This window comes from Microtus oregoni, unplaced genomic scaffold (genome assembly GCF_018167655.1).
Source record: "Microtus oregoni isolate MIOR12 unplaced genomic scaffold, Mior012 000004F_ref0000308, whole genome shotgun sequence".
Lineage (NCBI taxonomy): Eukaryota > Metazoa > Chordata > Mammalia > Rodentia > Cricetidae > Microtus > Microtus oregoni.
Window position 1 is genome coordinate 60,079,305 of NW_024543063.1, and position 25,056 is coordinate 60,104,360.

Below are 25,056 nucleotides of genomic sequence, written 5' to 3' on the forward strand. Positions count from 1 at the left end.
AAGGTATGGTAGCCGTAATGTGCCAATACACAGACCCTATCCGATGGCTTGGAAGATCTACAACGCTGGCTCTCCAGAGGTGAGGCTTTGTCTTTGCCGACTTTAATGCACTACATATGAATTCTATCTTTTCCTCTCCTACCGGTCTGAAATAACTTCATCATTCGGAGAAGCCAGGCATGGTGCTGAATGAGTAAAACACCCATTAACAGGAGGTAAACTCAAATGAGGCCCAAAAGAACTATCTTCAATTTACAGAATTTACCATCTGTAAGGAGCCTGGGACAGGCTCCACCTGACAACGTCAGTGGCCCGTCTAAAGACTCGATCTATAACCTGCTGTCACACCCTTTGCTGGTAACACTTCATGCTTTGCACTCTGGCGCATCCTACACACTGTCCTTTATGAGATTTTCTACATAATTTTTATTAAGAATACTTGCAACTTGGCCACAATCCCAACACTAAAAGGCTACACAGTCAGTTGGCCCAGCCTCCAGCTGTATGATGCCAAGTGAGACCCAGAGGAAGCACATGTCTGAAGACCTGTGTAGGATCTGCTACAGGTTGTCACAGGCAGGCTGGTAATGCCAGAGCCCTGCTGTGACACAGTGTTGGTTCAGGCACTGGTTCAGGCTACTCTGTGTGTTCATGCAATACCCAACCAGCACTTGTTAGGCATCAGACACGCGATAAAGTCCATAAATATGCTGATAAAAATAAGCTAGCCCTACTGATAGCATCTCACACACCTGCATGGACAGAACGGAAAGTAATGGAGTAAGATATTACTAGGGCAGAAGTACAAGCACACTGTTACAGGAAGACAGTTGGGAAGAGAAGACTGGAAAAAAATTCTCATTTGGGGGCTCACAGACCAGTCCAGCACACACCATCTGCGAAGCCCTAAGTTTCAAGAATGCAAAAAAACAAAACATCCCCACACTGTCTTCAAGCTTGTATTCTGAGAGTCACATACAAATGAATAAATAAAAGCCCGTGTATCAAGATGGCAGTGAGTGCTTTAGAGGAAATAGAGTTGAGTGCACAGGACTGGGTGGCTGTGCTAAGTGTGGTCATCTCACATCTCTCTGGCAAGGTGACCTGAGGCCGGAAGAAAGAATGAGGATGCAGGCCCCGCAAAGACCTGAATGAGAGAGCTCCAAGTGAAGGGATCACAGTACAAAAGTTTTGGGGTAGAAATGTGCTTGGCTCATTCCAAGAAAAGGAAGATGAAGAAGGTCATTGTAGGAAGAGGAAGAAGGCCATTGTAGGAAGAGGAAGAATGCTACTGTAGGAAGAGGATGTGAGTTGAGGGGCTGGGAAAGCAAGAACAGGTAAGAAGGTAAGAGAACAGTGAGGAGCTGGTACGCAGTGCTTTATAAGTCAGTGTCCAGTGCCAGACTTCTAGGCGTCTACTCGGAATGAGCTGGGAAGCTACCAAGGGTCTCTCAGCAAGAAAGCAGGTAGAGTTAACTAAGAGAAAGCTCTGGAATGGGATGGTGAGTTGGCTCAGTGGGGAAGAGCACTTGCTGCCAATCCTGATCACCCATGTGGAGGAAGGAGAGACTGACTCCCACAAATTGTCCTCTGGTTTCTACATGTGCACCATGGCACAGCACATGTGCACACACAGGCAAAATAAATGAATGAAAAAAAATGTTAAGATTTCCCCAGATGTTATGTTGAAGCAAAGGAAGAACACAGAGGCTGGGAGGCAATGGCTATGGGGACGGCAGCAGTTTAGGCCTCAGGGGAAGCAGCAGAGGCAGGAAGCAGCCAAGTGAAGCATTACAAGTGGGACTTCCTGGGACAGTTACAGGATGCGCAGTATTTACGTAAGGACACTTTTCTTAGGGTGAACAGGTGGATGCCTGGGGAGAAAGGTGCTGGCAGGAACAATGCCGGAAGGAGGAGGGCAGAGTAGGGTTGGAGTACAGCAAGGTGTTCCCCAACAGCGCTGTAGGTGCGGGTCAGATTCTGGACACAGGTAATCTGGATCTAACTGTCAATAGCATTGTAAGTGATAAGCAGACATGCCTGGTTTGAACTTTACCTTAAAAACAAGAGATTCTATAGCTGACCCTCCACATTCCATTGGCACTATAGCTCTTGATTGTTAATTGTATAGGAGGCCAAGCCCACTGTGGGTGGTACCATCCCCTAGGCAGGTGGTTCTAAGCTGTATAAGAAGGCTAGTTAAGCAAAAACTGGCAGTGTTTCTTTGTAAATTCTTCTTCAAGTTTCTATCTTAACCTCCTTCATAGATAGACCATGACCTGGAAGTATAAGATGAAATAAGTATTTATTTCCCCTAAAAAAACAAAACAACAACAAAAACCACAAGAGACTCACCAGGCGGTGGTGGTGCCTTTAATTCCAGCACTCGAGAGGCAGAGGCAGATGGATCTCTGGGGGTTCAAGGCCAGCCTGGTCTACAAGAACTAGTTCCGGGACAGGCACCAAAGCTACAGAGAAACCTTGGCTCAAAACAAAAACCAAAACCAAGAGACTCAACAAAATGAGCAAAGTGAGGAGGAGGTAGAGGAGGCACGCACTGAACACACTTTAATCAGGTCTGTTCTGCAGGCACTGCAGGGCACCTATCAGGACACTACGGACACTCTACAGGTGGGAGATCAACAAGGGCTTCAACTGTGCTGGCCAAGGCAGAAATCTGAGACATTCTGGGGAAGTAAAATTGCCAAGACCTAAGGACTGCCCAGGGGACAGAAGCAGTGGGGAGCAGTTGGAGATAAGACCCCTAGCCTGAAGAACAGAACAAGGGGACCCCACTAGAGAAAAAAATGAGCCAGTACTATAAAGCACTGATCCTTAATAAAGTGTTAAGTCATGCCTCCTGTCACCTCTTCTCACTCCTGGGAAGTCCCCCAACTGTCAGCATCCGACCTCAGAGCCTCTGCTCTCAGCTCTCACTCCACCTTGGCAGCTTCAGGCGCGTCCCCTTTCAAACACATCAGAGCCCTTGTTCCTAGACCAGGACTTCCCGTGTGTGGTTCTCATCATATGGCTCCTTCCCGTACCTCCCACACTAGCCATCCCACAAGGAAGATCAAGAAAAGCAGGGGTCTCTGTCACCTTTTGCAACTTTATCTTTAATTCCTAAAACATTTACAGCCTCAGCGGGGAGGCTAAAGCATGCGGTTAACTAATATGGATCATACTGCGCTAGGGTACCAGGAAGACTTTCAGGTAGAACCTTCTAGTATACAGTCAGGACTGAGGGCGGTGGTCACAGGTAAGCAAGAATGGGCAGGATTTGGGGCCCCTGGAAAAGAGGCGAGTCATCTCAGAAAGTGATACAGGAAACGATGGAAGTAGCAAAGTGTAACCCAGAGAGCCAGACAGAACAATCCTTGGTCTGTAGACTACCAGCCCATAAATCTCAAAAAGGCTTTAACCCTCTCTGCGCCTCCGTTTCCTCTGCTCCAAAGTGAGCTCTACAGCAGCTGCCGTGAAGGACTACAGTGGGATTTAGAGGAGCTGATGTGTGCAATGCTCTCGGAACAGCACTGGTGCCACTGGCACATGGGAAGAGCGCACAGAGAGAGCCTGGGGACCCACACTATTTCCCAGGGAGCAGCTGGGAACTGGGGGACAGCTTTGTCGGCTGACTGTGTCACTGCTCATTTACTGGTGTCCTGGGGCAAGCTAACAGAAACTCCCTTTGCCTTCAGCTTCTAGCTGTTGATACTGCTATTTTTTGGTTCTTTATTTCCCCAGGTGTTTTGAACTGGAATATGCCACAGAGAGAAGGAGAAACAGCCCAGTCTTGGAGTCGATCAATTTGCGTCCTGCCTTCAGTTCTGAAGCCCAGACAGGAACTTACATTCTCCTGATGGTTGAAACAGTAACGATAAGACCCGCTGGGTATTAAACTTGAGGGGGACAGTTCTGACTCCTGGGAGAAATGAACATGGCTGGTGGTGTGACAACTAAATACAGGAGCATTCACAAAACCCGACGGTGCCTGCCTGGCACTGGCTAAGAGACAACCAACATGCCCACATGCTAGGTGCATGAAATCAGAATCTTACCACATGTCTGTGTAAGAGGCCCAATGTCAGACTTGAGCCATTCATTCCCGTCATTCATAAACATTTTCAGTCACAGTGAATGGAGAAAGAAATCATCGTATATATACAATGGAATACTACATAACCACAGAAACAAAACCCTGTCGTTTGCACCAACATGAATGAAATGAGAATATTAACTTGAATGAAACAAGCCAGACACAGTAGGACAAACAACACACAATTTCACTGAATCCTGTAGAACACAGCTGAACACAGGACTCTAGAGATGGGGAAAGAGAGCATGGAGCTAGGACAGAAAGAATTAAGAGACACGTGAAGATTGGGAAGGATGTCGGGGGAGAAGAAAAGCAGCCTCCAGACCAGAAGGGTCACTATGGGCACACATACAAGAATACCACAGTAGACCCACTAATTTATACAATAATATATGCTAATAACCACATATATTTTTAGTTTATCTCTTAAGAGAATAAGTTCCCTCCAACTGTCACTGTTTTGCTTCTGGTTTGTTCTGTTTGCTGAGGGTCCGGCTCTGAGCTGCTGGGCTGGCTCTTTCCTGCAGCTCAACCACCCTAGTGGCTGGGTCTGTGAGCACTCACCACAGCACAGTCTGTAAAAACAGAGCTTTACAGAAGCCCTGGGCTTATCAGCAGATGTATTTAACATGATTAGGTACTGATAACTGATTTTTAGAATGAGTCTTGGGAAATTAGGGAGCCTGGAGGGGTTGTCTGTTTGCATCTGGGTTTTTTCCCCACTGATCCTGGTGTGGGGATGGCCGGAGTAGAGCGGGCTCTAACCTTTCCCATTTAGCTCTTCATGTTGTTCCCGCACAACACTGAGGTGGAAGTGGCTGGAAGCGCCGCTGGGACAACTGAGTACCAGAAGGTATATGTCAGCGGGAGATCAACAAGCACTTCGAAGCGGACTGCTTTGACTTGCCTTAAAGGGGCTTTTAAAAATTACCTTTTTCTTTACTGTAAAACAAGTACATGTTTGCTGTGGATAATTTGGGTAACTAGATGAGCTAAAATGAGAGCAACCTATCACTACTGAATATATTTCTGTAATCATTCCTCTATTTCAAGATGCCATCTCCTGAGGAAGTGTGTATGTGGGTAAAATCAAACTGCAAAACACCCTAGATTCATTACATAACTGACTTTTAAAAGTAACAAGGTATCATGACCCACACCTGTAACTGTAGCCCCAAGGATGCCGAGTCAGAAGGATTTTGAATTCAAAACCAGTTTGAGGGGATGGGCTGAGGAGATGGATCCGCTGTCAGCAGTACTTGCTAATCATTCGGAGGAGCTTGGTCCCTATCCTGGGCAGCTCACAACCACCTGTAACCATGACCCACCCTCTTTGGGTCTCCATGGGTCTCTGCACACATCTGTATAGACACATACATTCACATGAACAAATACTGTTTTAAAATCAGCCTGAGCTATATAGTAAGACCCTGTCCCAAACATAAGTGCTAATATATTCATCATTCACTCAAGCAAACTAAGCATGTGTTGGACTGAAAAACGTGCATAAAATTAGAGAAAGAAGCATATTTAAACACAAAATCATTTCAGGGGCTAGCCTTCAGTTGACTGTAACACTTGCCTGGCATGTGTAAGGCTTTGCACTCAGACAGCCAGCATCACACCAAAACCAAAACAAAACAAAATTAACACTACTAAAAATGGGTGAGAGAATAGAGATAAAGAACAGAAGTCTCTGGGCTCAGGAGGGTCAGGAAAATCCTAGGGAATGGCCCAGCAGCTAGTCGCAGCCTCCAGCACAAAGGTGTTCTGCAAGGAAGGGAATACACTGACTGACAGAAGGTGGAACAGGAAGGCTCCACAGGGGAAGCTGCAAAGCTACTCGGAGGAGGGGCAAACATCCAGCAGGGTCATCACAAAGGACTGGGGGAGATGACGACGCAATGACAATTCACTGTAGACCTGAAGCAAGGGGCTGGCATGATTTCAGGGACAGCCAGGGCAGAGAAGAAAACCACAGATCTGAGAGTGCTTGTAAGCTGAAGACAAGGTCTTAGAAATGAGAGTGACCTAGAAATCAGACTCCAGGTGGGCAAATGCCTTCTACCCTCCCTTCCTTGATTGTCAAGGTTACTACGGACAAGCCGGCACTACCAACAGTGATATGGTTCTACTCCCATATTTCAAATAAATGTTCAAACAGTAAAAAATAGGTGAAATTTCAGCATGTTTTGTCCATCTAGCACTCCTCTCCCTTCTTACTTGAAAACAAATTCTTCTGTTTTTCTTTCGGGACATCATCCGTCTCTCCCCAACCATTCACTCGTGAGGCTTGAGTGAGAAGGCCCCAGAGAGGCCCATCAACAGCACACACAGTGAGCCTAATCACACTAACTCAGTCACTAACGGGGGAATCTGGGGGACCCATAAGGAAAGAGCCCACCAGCCTCTTCTAAAACCTCAGATGTTGAAGACTACATATCCCTTGAGCTGTCCAAGTACTCCCAGGTTATCAGGTTAGAGCCAACTCAGCATGAACACACACATGGGACTGTCAAAGCCAGAACCCCAGGAAAAGAGTGGTCAGGGATAGCTTTTGAGGGGCTAGGCACACTAACATGCTTTTAGATTTTTAAGTGATGCCAATAAATCCCCTTTCCCGTTCCAATTTGGGTGACTTTGAATTTTAATCATATATAAGGGAAGAGTACAGAATTTAGAGTTGGAGAAGCAGAATCCCAATACTGCTATTTGATGGGCTAGGCAGGCAGGGCAGCACACTCTCAAGGTGCAGCTTCACACAGAGGGCGAAAGCTTCACAGAGGAGCCAAGGCCTTAACGAACTCTTAAAGGGTCAGCCACCCAGCAACAGGAGGAGAAGACAAAGTTATATTCTATGCAGGACAAAAAGAAAAGAAAACAAAAAGCCAGCGTGAGCAGAGAAGTGCAAAGGAAGGAAGGGCCATGGATGCTGGGAGGTGACAATGTTGTGCTGGGCCTAGACAGAGTCCGCAGAGACAGCAGGCCATGAGGGAAAGCATGTGCCCTGCACTCTCTGCACAGCCTGGGATCAGGCCCAGCAACTCCATTGACCAAATACGGAGCCTACAGACTGAACAAAGTATTAAAACGTCTTACCTGCTGATAGAACTCATCATCTTTGGGGGTCAGGTAAGGAAGCCAAGTGTCTTCAAGCTCCTCAAGAAGCCTCAGTTTCTGGTTAAAAATAAGAATTACATGTTAGTGAGTATAAAATAACTTCAAATATAGACCAATATATTATTTTCCAATAAAACACACACAAAAATCTTAATGAACTTGAATGTGTAAACTTTTAAAGATATACATTAAAGGCCCACTATAAAATAGACCAAACAAGGCATACACATTTTAAATTTTAAGATGTATAAAGCGTTTTTTCAAAACTAATTCTGCTCCTGTCACACTTCACGAGACAGTTCCATTCACTCCTCTCGCATCTTTACCACCGGGGTCTTTTTCATGACATAGGTGACCTACGAATCAGTCAATACAGTCTCCCAGAATGAATCTTGCTGCTCATACAACCTGAATCTCTGTTAAGCAGTCTGTGATACCAACCCTCGATGTTGGGGGAGCTGCGATGCTCACTCCTCCTGTAAACCCTTATCTGGATGTGCCCACTGGCAGTACTGCTCTTTTTTTAGATTTGTTTTATTTTATGTATGTAAGTGTTCTGCCTGCCTACATGTATGTACATGCACCACATGCATGCCCGGTGCCTGGAAAGGTCAGAAGAAGGTGTCTGGCCTCCAGGAACGGCAGTTGCACATGGCTGTAGGCTGCCACGAGGGTGCTGGGAACTGAAGCTGTGTCCTCTGGAAGAACAAGCACTTGTAACTGTGGAACCATCTCTCCAGCCCCAAATAGTGTCTTTTAAAAAGTTATCTCTCATCTCAAACATCACCACAAATTTATGGTAAGCCTCTTTGCTTTTTTATCCAATTTTGAAGCACCTTTTTATAATTATCCATCCAGCATCGTCTAAGGCTGTTTCAGAAAACCGAGTCTTTGTCAGACAGCACTGACTAACAAAACAGGTAATTGCAACATGAGATTTTCTAATGCTTCACCTTATATTCAGACATCTACACAGCCCATGTTTGCATGGAGCATATACAATGTGAGTATAACATGCGCGCGCACACACACACACACACAAATAGAGAGAGGGGGCAGAGGGAGGTTGGTTCATATCTGGAAGAAAGAATAGCAGAAAGAGCACCGCCAGGGCCACTGTCAGGCAGCAATGAAACACCATAAGAACAGTGTCATTGCTCCGGACCAGTGCAGGCCTACCCAAAAGAGTACAGCTTAGCACACACAAACTCTTTTATTCCCCGCAACTCCATAAGTCACTGATTTTGTGCAGCGCACACTCAGCCAGCCAGACATGGCAGCCCAGAGTGTTATTATCCCCTTCCACACCAAGAAAGCAGCCTTCACTCACAGATCTATCATAACCAGAGCAGTCCCGAGCAAACATCCCTTTTTGACCCAAACTTTTTAGACCTTTTTCATTACAATCCAAAATAGATAACACAAAGGGAATAGAAATCTAACTCGTACACTTATAAAAAGAAAAGTGTTCCATTCGCACATGATTCCACTTGTGTAACCAGTCTGCTATTTTGATGGCATTTTCTTACCCATAATGCTGAACGACTTCCTAATTAATGTGTGATCATTGCTCATTAGGAAAGACTTAGAAAAGTAGCATAGGACAAATCATTTAATTTACTAATTAGGTAATGCTTTCTCTGCTCTCAGCAGTAGCCTAAAAAGAACTAATGATATTTCCATGAATATACATCTCACACTTATGTACCCTATCACTACCTTAACCAAAACCCTACACTTAGATTTCATTTGAAGCTCAGGGAAGCCTGCATCCCCTGTGATCCTTTTACTGGTTCTTAGGACTTTTTATAAACACAAAGCACTACAATATTTATAAATGCCACCAAAAAATTAAACACTGAATAATTCAGAAGGTCCACCTTACAGATGCCACCTTAAAAGTCTCTGCTGAGAGTCTATCATTAAAACTAATCCATGTATAAGGATATATATATTTCCAAGAGAAAATCCATACTCCATCTAAGACAGGCTGAAGAGCAAGAGACCTGCCTCAGAGGCCAACAAGCATCAACAAAGGATGGACCTCTTTGTAATTAATGCTTCAAGTAAATTATTGTGGAAACACATTTCTCAGCTCAGCTGAGGTGCAGACCACCAGACATGTGTAAGGCTGAAGACACCCAAAACGCTGTACCAGAGGATAAAATTCTTTAAGAACACTCCTACTATGGAGAAAGCAGAACAGCAATGGCTTTCCTCTACAGGGATTCAAAACATTCTGCTTCTGTTGTCAATTGTGTGTGTGTGTGTGTGTGTGTGTGTGCGCGCGCGCGCGCGCGCACATGTACACATGTGCATATGATGTTGTTGTTTGCTTGTATGTCTGACAGCATAGCAGGCCAGCCTGAAACTTGCTATGTGTCTAGGCTGGCCTCAAATCTAGGTATCCCCAGGCCTCAGTCACCAAGTGCTGGAATTAGAGGTATACTCCATTATACACAGCATTCCCTGCTACAGTTTTTAAATTGTACATGGTATTTTAGGGTGGTAAAAAATTTAATTTTATTAAAATTAATAAATATGCACTGTAAGAAATACATTGTGTCTTGCAAGGATGAAGCAAGTAGGAACGTGACCTGGTCCTTAAACAAGGTTTGAATGAGTAAGAAGATACCTCTCAAGAAGTAGGAAGCAGTTAAGCCAAAGGAAGTAAAGGAAATATATTCAATATTTACATGAGTTGGCAATCCCAACCCCGTTCTCAACAAAAATGTAGCACTGTATAAAGAAACAGGACAAGTACATTTGGGGACACAAACTTGTAACTTCCAAAGTGTATATATGCCTCAGTCAATCTCTCTCGACCTTGGGTTTCTATCTGCAATGCAACTATGAAGAGGTAACACTCAGTCACATGCATTAGCAAATACTGCGATTTGGGACCTATGCAGATGGCAGGCAGGTGGGACTCAGGGGAGGTGGAGGCTGCTCTAGACAACAGAGCATGAGCTTAGGAGCCAAACTCTAGTTCCAGGGAAAGTTCCCCAATGGAGATACAATCTGGGCTCAGCTCCCTGCAGGGCATAAAGGAAGCAATGCAGACAAACAGTAAGAGCAGCGCTTGGCACAGGACAAGCCCTCAATACACTTGGCAACCATGCATTCTTATTTATTTGTGTTGGAAAAGTTGCATTTAATAGTTATAGATGCAAGCAATGGAATCTATATAAATCCAACTAATTGTACTTTAAGTCAACCCTACTTAAGAACTCCAGATACTAATTTGCCTGAACAAAATACAGGAGAAATTTAGAAACACTTTTCATAAAAGCTTATATATGTGTGTGCCCATGTACATGTGTCACAGCTTAACTAGCTGCGCTGTAATGGTTACCTGAGGTTTACACATGTGTGTGTGCATGAATGTGTGTGTTATAGCTTAACTAGCTAGGCTATAATGGTCACTTGGGGTTCACATGTATATGTGCACATGCATATGTGTGTCACAGCTTAACTAGCAATGCTGCAATGGTCACCTAAGGTTTATTTATGTGTGTGCAGCTTAACTAGCTGTACTGTAATGATAACCTGAGGTTTAGTACAAGGAAACTGAAAAGACTTGGAACACAGGAAGAAAGCAAGGTCCCCGCAAAGCTGTGACGTGACCAGCAACAGGTCACATACCGAGATGACTCTCACCCCCCAAGGACTACACACAGTCAGTCTCACCACATGCCACACCTTCCCAAGGCAAGAAAAGTTATGTCTTGCGAAAATCTTTTTAATTTTTGATATAAGGGGATCATATAAAACACAATACTTTTAAATTTTAGTTAAAATTAAACCTACTTTTCAACTTTTAAAACTAAAGCTGTTGCTGAACCCGTGGGACCTCCCTGCTCTAACAGCTCAAGATTTAAAAACAGGCACAAAAGAAGAACCTTGTGATTCACAACACCAAGAGGAACTCGCAAGGACTCTACTGCAGGATCACTGACCCTCAAAACACGCCACTCTCTTCTTCCTGACTAGGCTCAAGAGCAAGAATCCTCAGTGACTCACTTAATGACGATCAGAAGACTTTAAATGACACCAAGAACAAGATGCAGCATCGTCCAGTCAAACAGTGAGGTGTTGCATGGAGAGATGGCTAAAGGCAAAGCAAGGGTCATCACAGAAAAAAGAGCAGCCCGAGACCAGCCTGCGGAGCTACGTGGAGACAGAGCGAGCAGACACATTAGAAGAGTGCCTGGAACTGCAGTGTGCAGAACCGGGAGTCGGGGGAGACTGGACAGGTGAGGAACAGAATAAAAGTAACAGTATTCTAAAAAGGAGAACCGAGGAGTCTCAGCATTCAAAGTGCAATGGGAAGAGGAGGAGCCTAAATACACAAAAGGGAAAGTACACACAGGAGATGCTGCAGGAAGAGTCAGTAGCACCTCAGACGATGAAAACCACACAGACATTTCAAACAGCCAAAGGAGAGAGAGGATGGGGAAAAGAAAGAATAGTGACCAAGTATTTTCCAAATTTACTAACATCTAAAAGTCCACAAACTCAAGCTATTTTGAGAACTTTAAGCAAACACACACACAGAGCCTTTTTAAAAAGTATTTCATAACCACATTATTTAAGGACAGTGAAATAAAGACTATCCTTAAAAGCAGGAAGAAAAAAAGAAAAAGATATTTATATAGGAAAAATATAAGAATACTACTAACTGTAGAAAGTATGACAGTCAGAAGAGGGTGGAGAAATGTGATATACTTCAACAATGGCAAAACAATAGATGGGCAGGTATATAAAAATAGAAAGCAGTAGATGTAAACAGTAAAAAGATGATGGATGGATGGATGGATGGATAGGAGGGAGAGAGAGGATGGAGGGAAAAGGAAGAGAGGGAAGGGAAGGGAAGGGAAGGGAAGGGAAGGGGAGGGGAGGGGAAGGGAGGGGAGGGGAAGGGAAGAGAAGGGAGGGGAGGGGAAGGGAAGGGAAGGTAGGGGAGGAGAAGGGAGGGGAGGGGAGAGGAAGGGAAGAGAAGGGAGGGGAGGGGAGGGAAGAGTGGCTAGGAGAAGGAAAGAGGAGGGAAGAGAAAGCCGGGCAGTGGTGGCACAAGCCTTTAATTCCAGCACTTGGCAGAAGTAGGTGAATCTCTGTGAGTTCAAGGCCAGCCTGGTCTACAGGGCCAGTTGCAGGACAGATGTCAAACCCAGGTAAAGGCCTGAAGTACCTATTAACACATCAAAGTGGACCTGGCCACCAAGTTCTCCCAGCCTCCCTCAGTCTGACCTGTTACAGGGCATGGCTGGATAACCCAGCCCCCTACCCTAAATTTCTCCAGCCCTGGGGTGATCTGCCCTTCACTGTATAAACCAAGCATTTTGGTTTCCTGGTCTGTTTTCCTCTAGCCTCTTGGCCCAGGCCACCCATCTTGGTTGGTGACTCCTCTCTTGCTCCCTTCCTCCTCTCCTCAACATGGCTCAGGGTCATTTCCACTATGGACTCTCCCAGATGTCCCTGTTTCTGGCTATGTTCTCCCTTTTATCTACAGTAAAGTTTCTGCTCCACTATTCCTAGAAGCGGTCATGTCTTTTCATTTCTTTTTTCATTCAATAAATAATCACATTAGGGAACTGAAAAGATGGCTCAGTGGTTAAGAGCCCTGGTTGCCTTCTAGAGAACCCTGGTTCAGTTCCCAGTACCCTCATGGTGGCCCACAATCATCTGCAACTCCAGTTGCAGGGGATCCAATGCCCTCTTGTGACTCCACGGGGACCAGGCACGTACAGGATGCACAGACATACATGCAGGCAAGACACCCATAAACATAAAAATAAATAAACTTTAATTTAAAAAAGTCACATTAGACGAGTGAGATAAATCAGTCAGTGAAGTTTTTACCCTGCACGTAAGAAGGCTTGAATTCAGGCACACACCCTGGCCCCATGTAAAAACTGTCGTTGCAATGAACATCTGTAATCCTGGGATTTCCCATCTAACATGCTGAGAAAGCAAAGAGAGGGATCTCAGGGGCTCACGGGTCAGTCTGTCTAGCCAAATCAACAAGTGAGAGATGCTGTCTCAAAAAAACAAGGTAAGGAACAACCAAGGAAGGCAGATGTGTTTGTATGTATGTTCGTGTGCACACACCACACTCACGTGTAAAAAATTAATTAAAAAATTTAGTATGATTTCCCATAAGCGTTTCAGAGACATCATCCCCTATCTGCTAGCTTCTACAGATCTACAGAATATACCATTTTGTTTCCTTTCAATCGCATATTTCCGGATATTTTCCATTGTATCCCTTCTATTCTATAGTTTCAACATAAATTGAAACCTCCCCATCTAGATTTTAAATCTCCTGCCCTTTCTTTTTTAACCCTTCGTGGTTTTAAGCTAAATTCTATGTGAATTTCTCAGAACACTTTCAAGTCATCCTTTTTCTTGTAAATGTGTTACATCTAACATCCATCCCATCTATGGAGTTTATTCTCTAAGGTAAATATGGTGGGCACACCTGTAATCCCAGCACCAGAGCTGAGGCAGAAATATCCCAAGTTCAAAGTCAGGCTAAACTACAGCAAGACCCTGTCTCAAAGCTAACAATTTGCTTCTAGGGCAATGTTTTTCATTTCCAAAACGTACAACCGGTTCTTTTTCATATAGCTGAAATTTCCAAATATTTACAAACATCTTAGATTTCTATTTTATCTTATTGTAAGAAGGTTTGCTTATTAAGTTGCTCTTTTCACTACTGCAGCACTGTTTCCTGGGATTCTAGCTCTTTATTAAATTGTTTGTCTCTGTTAAAATGACACGCGTCTAATTCGGGTCTTTCTTTTCTTCTTCTAGGAGTATAGATTCACGTCTTCTTTGGGTTAACTGGACATAGCTGTAAACACCTGTGAATTCTGTGCATGGCAGTATTTCCAGCCCATTTTCATTAGTGCCTGCTCTTATGGGACTGGCAGTCTGTAGGTGAGATGTGTTCTCTTGGTTTTTCCTGCTGTTTCTGTTTCTGGGCTGGGACTTGCCCACCTGGTAGTGTTTATTGGTGAGTTTTCCTTCCTTCCTTTCTTATTTTTTTGGTCAGGTGACCTTTTTTCTTCAGTGATGCAGGAGGTCATGAGGGCCAGGCAGCAGAGTGAATCAAAGTTTCTAGATTTTGGGTTTTGCCAATGATGTAATCCCTGGAGCAACATAAATATGCGTCTTTTTGTCTTTGATTTGTCCATAAAATATATTAATCTCTCACAGGACAGCTTTTATCCTTTTGGTTCTGTTACTTGCTGCTCTATTTCTTTTCAATTGTTAATGGAACTGTATTTTGGAGGCTTTTGCGTTTGTTTTTTCTCTTTGGTGGTTCACTTCACCTGCGGTCGCCTGTGCTTGCTCACCTGTTCTCTCCTGTGCTCACCTATGGGTCCACAGAAGTTCTGTCTCGCCTCTCGCAGGATGCCGACGATCCAGGACCAAACTGTACATGATGGTCCTACACAGCAGCATAATCTTACCTCCTTACCCCTAATTTCCCACCCTGATTCCACTCATGGAAGACAGAGCTCTCTTCTGCTTCTCAAGACCACAGACCAATATAAACTATATCCCTCCTGGGGTCAGGAGACTTCTTTCAATCGCCCTTTACAAAAAGTGAAGCTTCACTGCCAAGCCCTGGCTTCAGGGGGTTAGTCTACTCCACGCCCACTGAACTTTTTGTCTCAGATCCAGAGGCTCCACAGGATCAAGGCTTTAACCTGGCTGACTACCCTTTCTGGACAGCTCCTTCTGGGGCATAATGCCACCTTCTTTACAATCTTGCAAGGACCATCTTCGTTTATTCCTTTAACGTCTTACACCTGCCGTCTATGTATCTGCAGCAGAGGGCACGCACATACTGTGATGCCTTAGCAGAAGGCACAGGATTCTTTAGGACAGAGATTGTTAGCAGATTACCCAGGCTGAAGTGACTCACGGGACCTCACACAGCGACCTTGGCCTCCTGCTATCAAGCCACGTGTTCATCAGTACTAAGTCCCATTTTTGCATTTACTCAAACAGCACTTCCTACCAAACTTGTACACTTTTGACAAAATGACTAATGAAAAACAAGTACTCTTGTTCGTTCTCTGTGAGCCAGCCGATAACTTTTCAGACATCGACTAACATTTGTAGCTCTTTGTGAAGTTCACGGCAGGGCCTTTTATCCACTCCCCACGCCCCGCCTCCACCCTTGTCTAGCCCTCTCCTCGATCTATAGCTACGAATCTACTCAGTTACTACGGCAAGACATTGAGCTCAATCAAGTCTATGCAATTTGATCATTCAGCCTTTCCTTCGTTTCTCCTTTTGCTGAGCAGCTGTCTAGGGATGGCCTGGGTCTCCAGCAGAGCTGCCGTCACGCATCCCGGATAACACGACACTTCCATGCGCTCCTTAATTAAGACAGCAGCACTCGGCCTGGGATTCGACCGAGCTAACTGCAGTGTTTCTCAAAAAGTTCTCTTTCAAGGGAAATGTTTTTAAATTCAACAAAAACCACAGATTCAAAATAACATACTTGAGTTCTTTATATAACTTGCAAACCAATCTACTTGCCCTACTAACTTTAACTTTTTGTGAAGTTTAAAGTTATGATCATCTGTTAGGGGAATGTATATAGTCCAAGTTTCAACTGGGAAACAGTCTCCTGAAAAAAATTGTCAAATTAATGAAAAAGCAACTGAAGTAAAGAACAAGGAAAGAACTGGGAGTTAAGAGTAAGTGGAAAAGACTAAACACTTTTGGGGGGAAGTTTATCTGGCTAAAGAATATGATATCGCTATCAAAGCAGTTCATACAACAAAACAGTGCGCAGGCCCTTTCCTGAGGGTCAGTGACTCCGAACAGTCCCCTGCACCGTATGTAGCACTGAGGTCTCAGAGCCAGGCCCATGGCCTGCTGCTGAAAACGGACGCCACTCACTGAGGCTCTCCCTCACACTGAGCACAGGCCAGGACTTTGTAAGAGAACAGAACCACGGCCATCCCAACCCAAGCCTAAAGAACAGCTGTAGAACTGAGAAAATCCTTGCAGCCCATTCTACTTACATCCACGCTCTAAGACCCGACAATACACCCCTTTGACATTTCCAAGAGGAAAAAATCCCTCCTGTTCTGAAGAAAAAGCCAAGTTCTCTCAGCTGTGTTCTCCCAGCACTTAACACCCTGACACCATACACCTTGGCGGCCCATGGAAAAGGTCTGATGATGGAGCACGAGACTTCACCATGTGGCCGGCCAGGCTTGAGTACAAACAGCACTCCCGCCAGCAGTCCTACCATAAACATTCACACTGAGACCACTAGGAGTTCTGATTTCTTTGTAATTATACAAAGCTTCTGCCACTGAACCAAGATCAAACAGCCCGCCATGGGAAAGCGGATGAGCATGCTGCTGCCATAAGGCCATCAGAAGCGACCTCGGGGAGGGCCATCCAATAAGCCTGTGCTCGCCAGTCCTGCGTGGGCCCTCTGCTGCTCCCAAAGCAAGTGATCAGACAGTAGACACTGCCCCTTGAGTAACAGCAACTGAACTGTAAGAGACAGTGTGTTACCTTAACAACAACAATCGCTTAGCTCCTGACACAGTTAGGTCAACTGGTAGTTCTGTCTGACAGTGCTGAAAATTAGAGAAGAATATCTAAAGGAATGGCTTATTTAAAACTACCATAGGAGTTTATAACGTAAAACAGGATTCCAGAGAAGTCAATATGCTCTTTCTATTTGCACTACTTCTGGACGGAAGCATCAACTAGAACCCTGGAACTTCATTAGCAGACATTTAATCTTATTTCCGTACATACATTTGATGCTCCAAAGTTATTGTTTCCAATTATACCATGAGACTAATCCTAGTGTGTTAGTCACTTCTCTCACTGTTGGGACAAAACACCTACGTAGAGTAACATGGGAAAGGGAGACAGAGGTGGTCGGGGCTCACAGTCTCTCGTGGCAGAGAAATCCTTCAGGCTGCCTAGTCTGAGAAGGAGGTTATTAAGGATAATTCTCAAACCCTCATATTTGACCCAAATCTATATTTAAAACTGTCTTGAAAATCCTCACCAACACCTGGGATTCAAAAAGACCAAAATCAAAGTCAGCATCTTCCTTTCTGACATCCCATGCTCCCATTTCTCCTGTTTCCAGTCCCATGTCAACAGCAGCGTCGGCCTAACACATAATTCAGAATTGTGTTCCCCTGCTCCTCTTCCGTTTCACTTTGCACACTTTTACCAACACCCCCTTCAAGCAAAGACAAGGACTCAAAGCATCTGTGTTCATAGAAGCATTGCTCACAAGAGCCTATGATGGAAGCTACCCAGTGTCCAGAGTGCATGAATGCTAAGCAAACTGCATTTATACACACCAAGGAACATTATTCAGCCTTAAAAAGAAATAAATTTATACATTTTACACCATAGATGAATCCTGAAGAGATTATCTTAAATGAGAGCAAACCAGTCACAAAAGGACAGATATTGTATGATTCCAAAGGCGTTGGATACCTAGAATTGTTCGATTTAAGGATATAGAAAATTGGGACTGGAGAGAGAGTTCTGTGGTTAAGAGCACTGGCTGCTCTTCCAGAGGACCCAGGTTCAATTCCAGCACCCACATGGCGGTTCAGAGCTCTCTGTAACTCTAGTTACAGCACTCTCGGCCATCTTCCATGGGCACTGCATGTACGTGGTGCACAGACACACATGCATACCAGCAAAACCTATACATAATAAAATATTTTATTAGAAATAAAATATTTTTTCTAGAAACTTATCATCATAGTTACGAGGGGTTGAGGGAACACAGAAATGGGAAGCTATTCAATGTCTAGAAGGTACGGTGCATACAAAGTCTCAATGTGTGATGAGGAGACGCTGGAAAGGGATGGTGGAGACAAGTGCACAACATATCAGTTGGCTAAGGGCCACCGGGCTGCTTCATTAAAATAGCCATTTTATGTGTATTTGGCTGCAATTTTTAAGTGTTAAAATACTATGAAAAGTACATGTGACAGAAAGAAAGAAAGAAAGAAAGAAAGAAAGAAAGAAAGAAAGGAGAGAGGGAGGAGAGAGGGAGGAGAGAGGGAAGGAAGGGAGAGAGGAAGGACGGAGAGAGGGAGGGAGGGAGGGAGGGAGGAAGGAGGGAGGGAGAGAAGGAGGGAGGGAGGGAGAGAAGGAGGGAGGGAGGGAGAGAAGGAGGGACGGAGGGGGTAAGGAGGGAGTTTAAAGAAATGAAAAGCTCAGGAAGCTGGGAGTCACAGTACTCAAGAGTGGCTGATGTCCGCTGATGTGCTTTCTAAATTAAGGAGGATCTTAAGGTTGAGGCTTGTGCTAGTCTTCAAATATGGAACCATGCATGATTTTTCTGGCATCATGAAGTGAGCCAAAAAAAAAAAAATTACAACTGCCTAATCAGAAATGAGAGCCTCCTCTAACTTCAAAGTCAGGAAACTTTCATCAGACTCCAAGAGAACCGTGGAGTGTTCCTAGGCGGAGGGAGCGGAGGAATCTTAAGTACAAACCACAGGTTTTACAGCTCCATGACAGCTTTCCGAAAAGACAAGTAGTACTTGTTGCTTTTGGAGAGTGACCTAGATCAAGAGTGGGGAGGGTTGTGCCCGTGTTCTCCGAGCAGTCTGAAGACCTTAGCTCATGTTGCTGTTCATCACTGCGCTGCCCGCTAGTTACATTACACACAAGACGGTGCCAATGGCTCCATTTACAGGGTATCTCTCCCATGCAGAAAATTCAATCTAGGCTGAAATTTGGTACATGAAATCTCGGCTTTGGAGGCATGTCAGTGAACACATTCAGATAGGAAACTATGGCAGCAAACATGGACATTTTAAGGCAGACAACTATGACAAATCTTGAGCTATTCCCAAGCTTTCCTTTGTAGTGCGTTTCAGCTTTGCAAACATACTGCAGTCTTAAACTAACATATTTAATTTCCAGAGTGAAATGTGGCATGTGACTAACTTACTCAAAGGCCTGGTTCTCATTTCTTATATAATGTGCATGAAAGAGAAAAGGCAGTGTGTGTGCGCACAGCACTGACCCAGCACAGTACAAGCAAGCAAAGGACACAAGCCTCAAGGCCCCTACATGGCACAGGGGACAGCCCTCGAGACCAAAGAAGCACAGTACAGAGAGAGGTGAAAAGGAGAAAATGCCAACCGTCCCCAAGAATTTAGGGTGATGAAGACAGAAACTAGGCATAAATAAAATCCATTTTATATCAAGAGTACATAGCCAAAGATAAGAGAAGGAAGTTAAAAGGAAAGGAAGCAAAAATGAAAGCGAAACAATTGAGGGGTAGAATGTCCACCACATTTTAAATTACTTAAACTTAGGAATCTGCGCTTTTCTCCGATAGGCCACGCATCCTATAAATGTTGGATGGAAATACAGTCTATTTTTCCTTCTTCATTGCTTGTCACCCAGTCATTAAACAAATCTCATTCAACAAAAGCGTGGCATATCTGAACTACCCACCATGGTTAAGAGAAGGCAGGGATTGGGGGATGGATGGACACGAGGACACACAGCCCTAGAATAAACCCATGCCTCAGAGTTAGTAGAACTTCTGACTGGACTTGGTGAGTTAACATGGTGTTCCTGTTCTGAGCTCCTCACTCCAATGGAGCCTAGACTCACGAACCTTCTCTCTCAGGCAGTGGTGTGCTTTAGCCGTGATTCCATTTGACTTGTCTATTTTGCTAGGAACACACCCTGCCGTCTACGATGGCAGAGGTTTGGATAATTAGATAAATGCACTAGTCTTACAGGGAGAAAAAGTAAAGTGAAAATCTGAAAAGTTGAGCGGATTAAATTACCAACACAGCATTAATCAGTCCTCCCTGTTTAACATTAGGTCTCAAATTTAATCTGTGCAACTAAATTATGAGTCTATTAAAAAAAAAAGCAAGCAACTGATGGCAATCCTAAAGGCTATTCTTTTATTTATTTTTACATTTGAGTTGGCCACTTAAATGTGAGCCAAGTTACAACTTAAGTTAGTGGCTAATGGGCAAATCCCCAGACTCCTCCCTTATCCATAAAGTGGTGGGAGCCACACTCCACATACAGACCCTTCCAGGGCATTTGGAGACCACCAGCATCAGTGCATGTTAGCAAATGTTGGTTGCCTTTCCTAAAAAGAGGGACCAGCAGTCACTTGTTAACTACTCTGCCAATATTAGAGCCCTTTTCACCTGACTGTCCCTTTGTCTGGTAAGGTGACGGTGAAGATAACAAGGGCCCCTAAGATACACGTGTTGGTAAAGCAAAGGCTGCTGCCTAGGAACTGAAGGCTGGGGTTTTGACAAGAATGTCCGTGCTCATGTCAGACGCTGCCTTGCTGCCTTGGGCTCCAACAGCAGGGGAGCCTAGCAGACTTACGGCTAATGGCTCCCCGGCACCAGCCACCGGCACTGCAGCGCGTTCCCATGTTCTTCCCCTCTGCCTCTGACTGCTACCTATTAAAGCCTCAGAGTTGCAGAGACTACCCAAATGGATCGCTGAGCTCACAGCAGTCAAAAGATACCTAGAATTATTCAGACATCTGAGATGTGTAACTGGCGCTTGTGTTTTAAGAGAGCATATTATGGCAGGCAGTAGAACTGAGACCATCTCTTCAGAAACCCACTTCATTAACGAGTCTGAATGATTTATTTTATTTTCATTCTGCTCTGACCTGCCAAAGGACAACGTGAATCCACTGCCATTCTGCCTTGAATGCATGCTGTCAGAAGGGCCTGCACATAGAACCACAACAGGGCCATGCCCAACAATCCCACAGCTGCCCTTCCCCACAGCCACTCTCACCTATACTTCAAAGAGCAGTTTCTCTCATAGGACCTATAACCTCCTCCTCAACAATAGAATGTGTGCATCAACTTCCGTCTGAAATCCCAAGACCACAGAACCACTTCCTCCATTTCACGATACATTCCCAATCCATGCACCTCTCATCCCAGGAGCTACCGTCTCCATGCAAGTCACTGTGAAGCCACACACAGTACTGTAACTTTTCCTCCTGGTCTTCTCATCCCCTGTTTAGGATCCGTTCTCCACACAAATCACAGACACCTTTTTAAAAAGCATACTGAACCATGTCACTTGGTATCATTTCCTCTAATCAACTCCACAGATGATATGGGAAGTCCTTCTATCTATGTGCTGCTTTTATTAGTTAATGAATAAAGAAACCGCTTTGGGCCTATAGCAGGGCAGAGCAGAGCTAGGCAGGAAAAGCTAAATTGAATGCTGGAAGAAAGAAGGTGGAGTCAGAGAGATGCCATGTAGCTACCGCTGGGAACAGACAAGCCGGAACCTTGCCAGTAAGCCACAACCATGTGGTGATACACAGATTAATAGAAATGAGTTAAATTAAGATGTAAGAGCTAGACAATAAGAAGCTAGAGCTAACAGGCCAAGCATGATTTAATCAATACAGCTTTTGTGTGGTTATTTTGGTTCTGGGCAGCCGGGATGAACAAGTGGCCTCCCCCAACACACAGACATCCGTGCCACTCTGGGACTCTCTTGCTTCATCAGACAGAGCACAGCTCTCTTTGGCTCCTACTCCAGATCATGGAGACCTTTATCCCATGCCTCCCAGCTTCCTGCAACTATCCCATCTCTTCACTCCCAGACAATCCTAACAAAAAACAGCTTCCTCATCCTAGGGTTATCTTCTCACCCAGTGGAATATAAGCTCACAAAGCAAAAACCAAGCAGACTTTCTTCATTCTTTTATTCAAAAGTAATTTTGTCTCCACACTGGGTACAGTGTGGCTAGTATCAGTGGGTCTCTGTGTGAACCACAGAGGCAAAAGTCCCTTTCACAAGCATGAAGGCTGGGTGCTGTGAGGCTGGAGTTCCCACACAGAAGTGAGAATCCTAAGCCTTACTATGCTGCAGCAGGACTTTTATATTTCCATTAAAGCCATGAACACTTTATGTTTAATGCTAATGAATGAAAACTACTGAGACTGGTTTCACGTGGGAACTCTGATAATAATGCAAGCTCAGCTGTAATACACGTGTCTAGAGACGACTGCTGTCCTAACGCGACCTAATATTTACCAACTCAAAGGAAGTGGTTTTATTTTGAGTTCTTGTCTCTTTTATTTCTCTCAATCACAACCCTTCCAACTTCTCCCCGACAGTACCCCAGAAACTCCAGACTATCTTGACAAAGGCAAGTGGACTGAGTTAACAGACACACTGTAAACGTTTAAATACATGTGACTACAACTGCAATATGCAAATTCTAACTCCAAATATAGATCCCATTGTGTTTAGTTCGGCTTTAACAGAAGGAACATCATTTACCTATTCAATGACTGGTAATGAAACCTACTTGGCAATTATCTATTAGGTTTGTCATGCCCAATTTAGCACTTCAGCAATTATAGTAAGTAAGGCCCAAATGTGAAACCATTTAAGTCTAGTCTTCATTTTGCTGGTGGGATGCCCTGAGTTCTACCCAGAGGAGCCTATCAATGCCAACGCCTTGACAGCTCACCTCGCTGCAGGTCTGCTGACATATGTCTAGCTAGCTTTCCTCTGGCACAAGGCAGAGAAATCCTAGGAAAGTACAATCCGCCCCTTTTGTTCCTCCCTGCCCCCCACACAAAAATAGTAGTTACTCTGAAAGTCACCATGTCACCAATCCACACTCAACTTACATGATGAATATGGCTAAACTAAGGCAGGCATTCTCCCACTTTCACTACTTCATCTCCAGAAATCTCTGGGACTTTCTGGAATGCACTACCAGCAAGCATGCTATTAGACTCATCATGCAGCGAAATGCACATAAAATCTGAGAAAGATTTATTAATGTAAAATACGAGGGCCAAGTTCTAAAACCACATTTTATGAGTTAATTTTTTTTACTACGGCTTCCAAGGCAACACAGGTCCTACTGATCCAGGAAGTACAGGAGAAAATCCTGAAGGGCTGTGTGCACTGTTTCTAGGCCACTGAGGCAGAGTGGACATCAGGCAGGTTTAAAGAACACTCATCTATAGAATGAAAAACAGGAAGTAAATGTCAGCAGAAGTAAAGTGCCAAAGCACACAGGACATGTGTGTTAAAAGTCTGAGGGCAGTGCTTCTCAACCTGTGGGTTGCAACCCCTTGGGCAAGCATTATATCCAAAATTATTTACATCATGATTCTTAGCAGTAGCAAAATTACAGTTATAAAGCAGCTATGAAAATGTTACTGTAGGGGACAGCACAGCAGGAAGAACTGTATGACAGGGTGGCAGCAATAGGAAGTCATGAAGCATGAACTCCAATTAAATGTCAGAAATAAACACTGCAGGCCCAATGTGCTCTTGTGATTCTGACCCGCTAATCCTGACCGTGCTGTTGTTTGTATGTAGACTTTGACTCCTTGAAGTTGATCCCATCTCTCATTTATTTCTGTGTCTGCTATGGGTGTCTCATGTACAGCAAGTTCACCAACGTTCACTAAAGATGGGTGAAATTGCAAGTATCCTGACCGTATTCAGACTGCCAGGAAAGCTGGGTATAACGGCTCATGTCTCTATTCCTATCACTCAAAGGACAGGAGAATTACATCAAGTTTGAAGCTAGCATGAGCTACCTGGTGAGTTCCAGACCTAAATGTTCTCTACAGTAAGGCTCTGTCTCAGAACAAACAAGCATCTGAAGAAATTGTCAATGAAACACTTGCTCATTCATTCATTCAGCTTCAACTCACTACACAGCTATAACACACAAGGTAAGGAATGAGCCGAATAGCAAAGAGATTCCCATCCCTGTGGGATCTCTACCTGAGGAAGATGGAGGAGGACTGGTATCAATATTCATAAACAAGCCAATTACGTGCAGTAACGAGCGTCACCCTGTCATTAAAATGGGCTGCATTCCATCCCAAAGGCTTTTAAGCCCAGTGGATGTCAGTGAAAGGTACTGATTTATGAAGAACCTGAAAAATGTTCACATGATTTGGAAGGGGAGGTAAAAGCTATGCATCTGGAAATTCTGCCACAGTACCAACTCGGGGCCTGGACACCTGAATCACGCTGGGGCAGCAGTTCTCAACCTGTGGGTCACGACCCCCTGGGGAGTCAAACGACCCTTTCACAGGGGCAGCCTAAGAGCATCAGAAAATTCAGATATTTATATTAAAATTCCTAACAGTAGCAGAATCACAGTTATGAAGTAGCAACAAAAATAATTTTATGATTGGGGGTCCCCACAACATGAGGAACTGTATCTGGAGTCTAACGGACGGCAGCTCGTGTGCACCTCGGAGCCACTGAGGCTCTTAAGCACAGAAGTAACACAAACTCATTTACAACTCTAAACCTTGACTCCAACTGACTGGGTTACAAAAGACAGTGTGTGAAGATCTAAGGCAGACCACCACACAGGTGTGAGATAGAGGCGTCCTGGTACATGCTTATCCCTGTCGCAGTAGCAACAGAGGGAATATAACCACCCCACATGCAAACCCTGTGTGAGAATTAGGCAAGGCTGTACAAAACGCCAGCAAAGCACATAGCGTGTGTGCTCGCAAGTACTCTCCCTGGTGATCACGCACGAATAAGGGGCGTGGGGACTGACTATAAATTATCACCAAAGGACTGGGTCTCTTCTACCATCCGTGCCCCCATTTCTCCAGAGAGCTGATGGCTTGGACGGTCAGCTGGGAGTGTACCGAGTTCAGAACACAATGGAGAATTGATCACTAAAGGAGCTGGACTCCTGAATTAGAACTGAAGCTGGGTGCCAAGCTCAAGCACAAAGGACTCCGTCTTCTCGAACAACAAAGAGAGGTTTGCAGGAGCCTCCATTA

At 44.5% G+C, this 25,056-nt stretch overlaps 1 protein-coding gene across 1 annotated transcript in view; it reads right to left on the minus strand.

Moving 5' to 3' along the window:
- The window catches only part of Fto (FTO alpha-ketoglutarate dependent dioxygenase), a 348,414-nt gene that overhangs the window by 255,813 nt on the left and 67,545 nt on the right, over positions 1 to 25,056 (minus strand). The window contains exon 2 of the mRNA XM_041649608.1: positions 7,196 to 7,273. Coding sequence (XP_041505542.1) covers positions 7,196 to 7,273 — 78 coding nt within the window. The remainder of the gene's footprint in view (positions 1 to 7,195; positions 7,274 to 25,056) is intronic.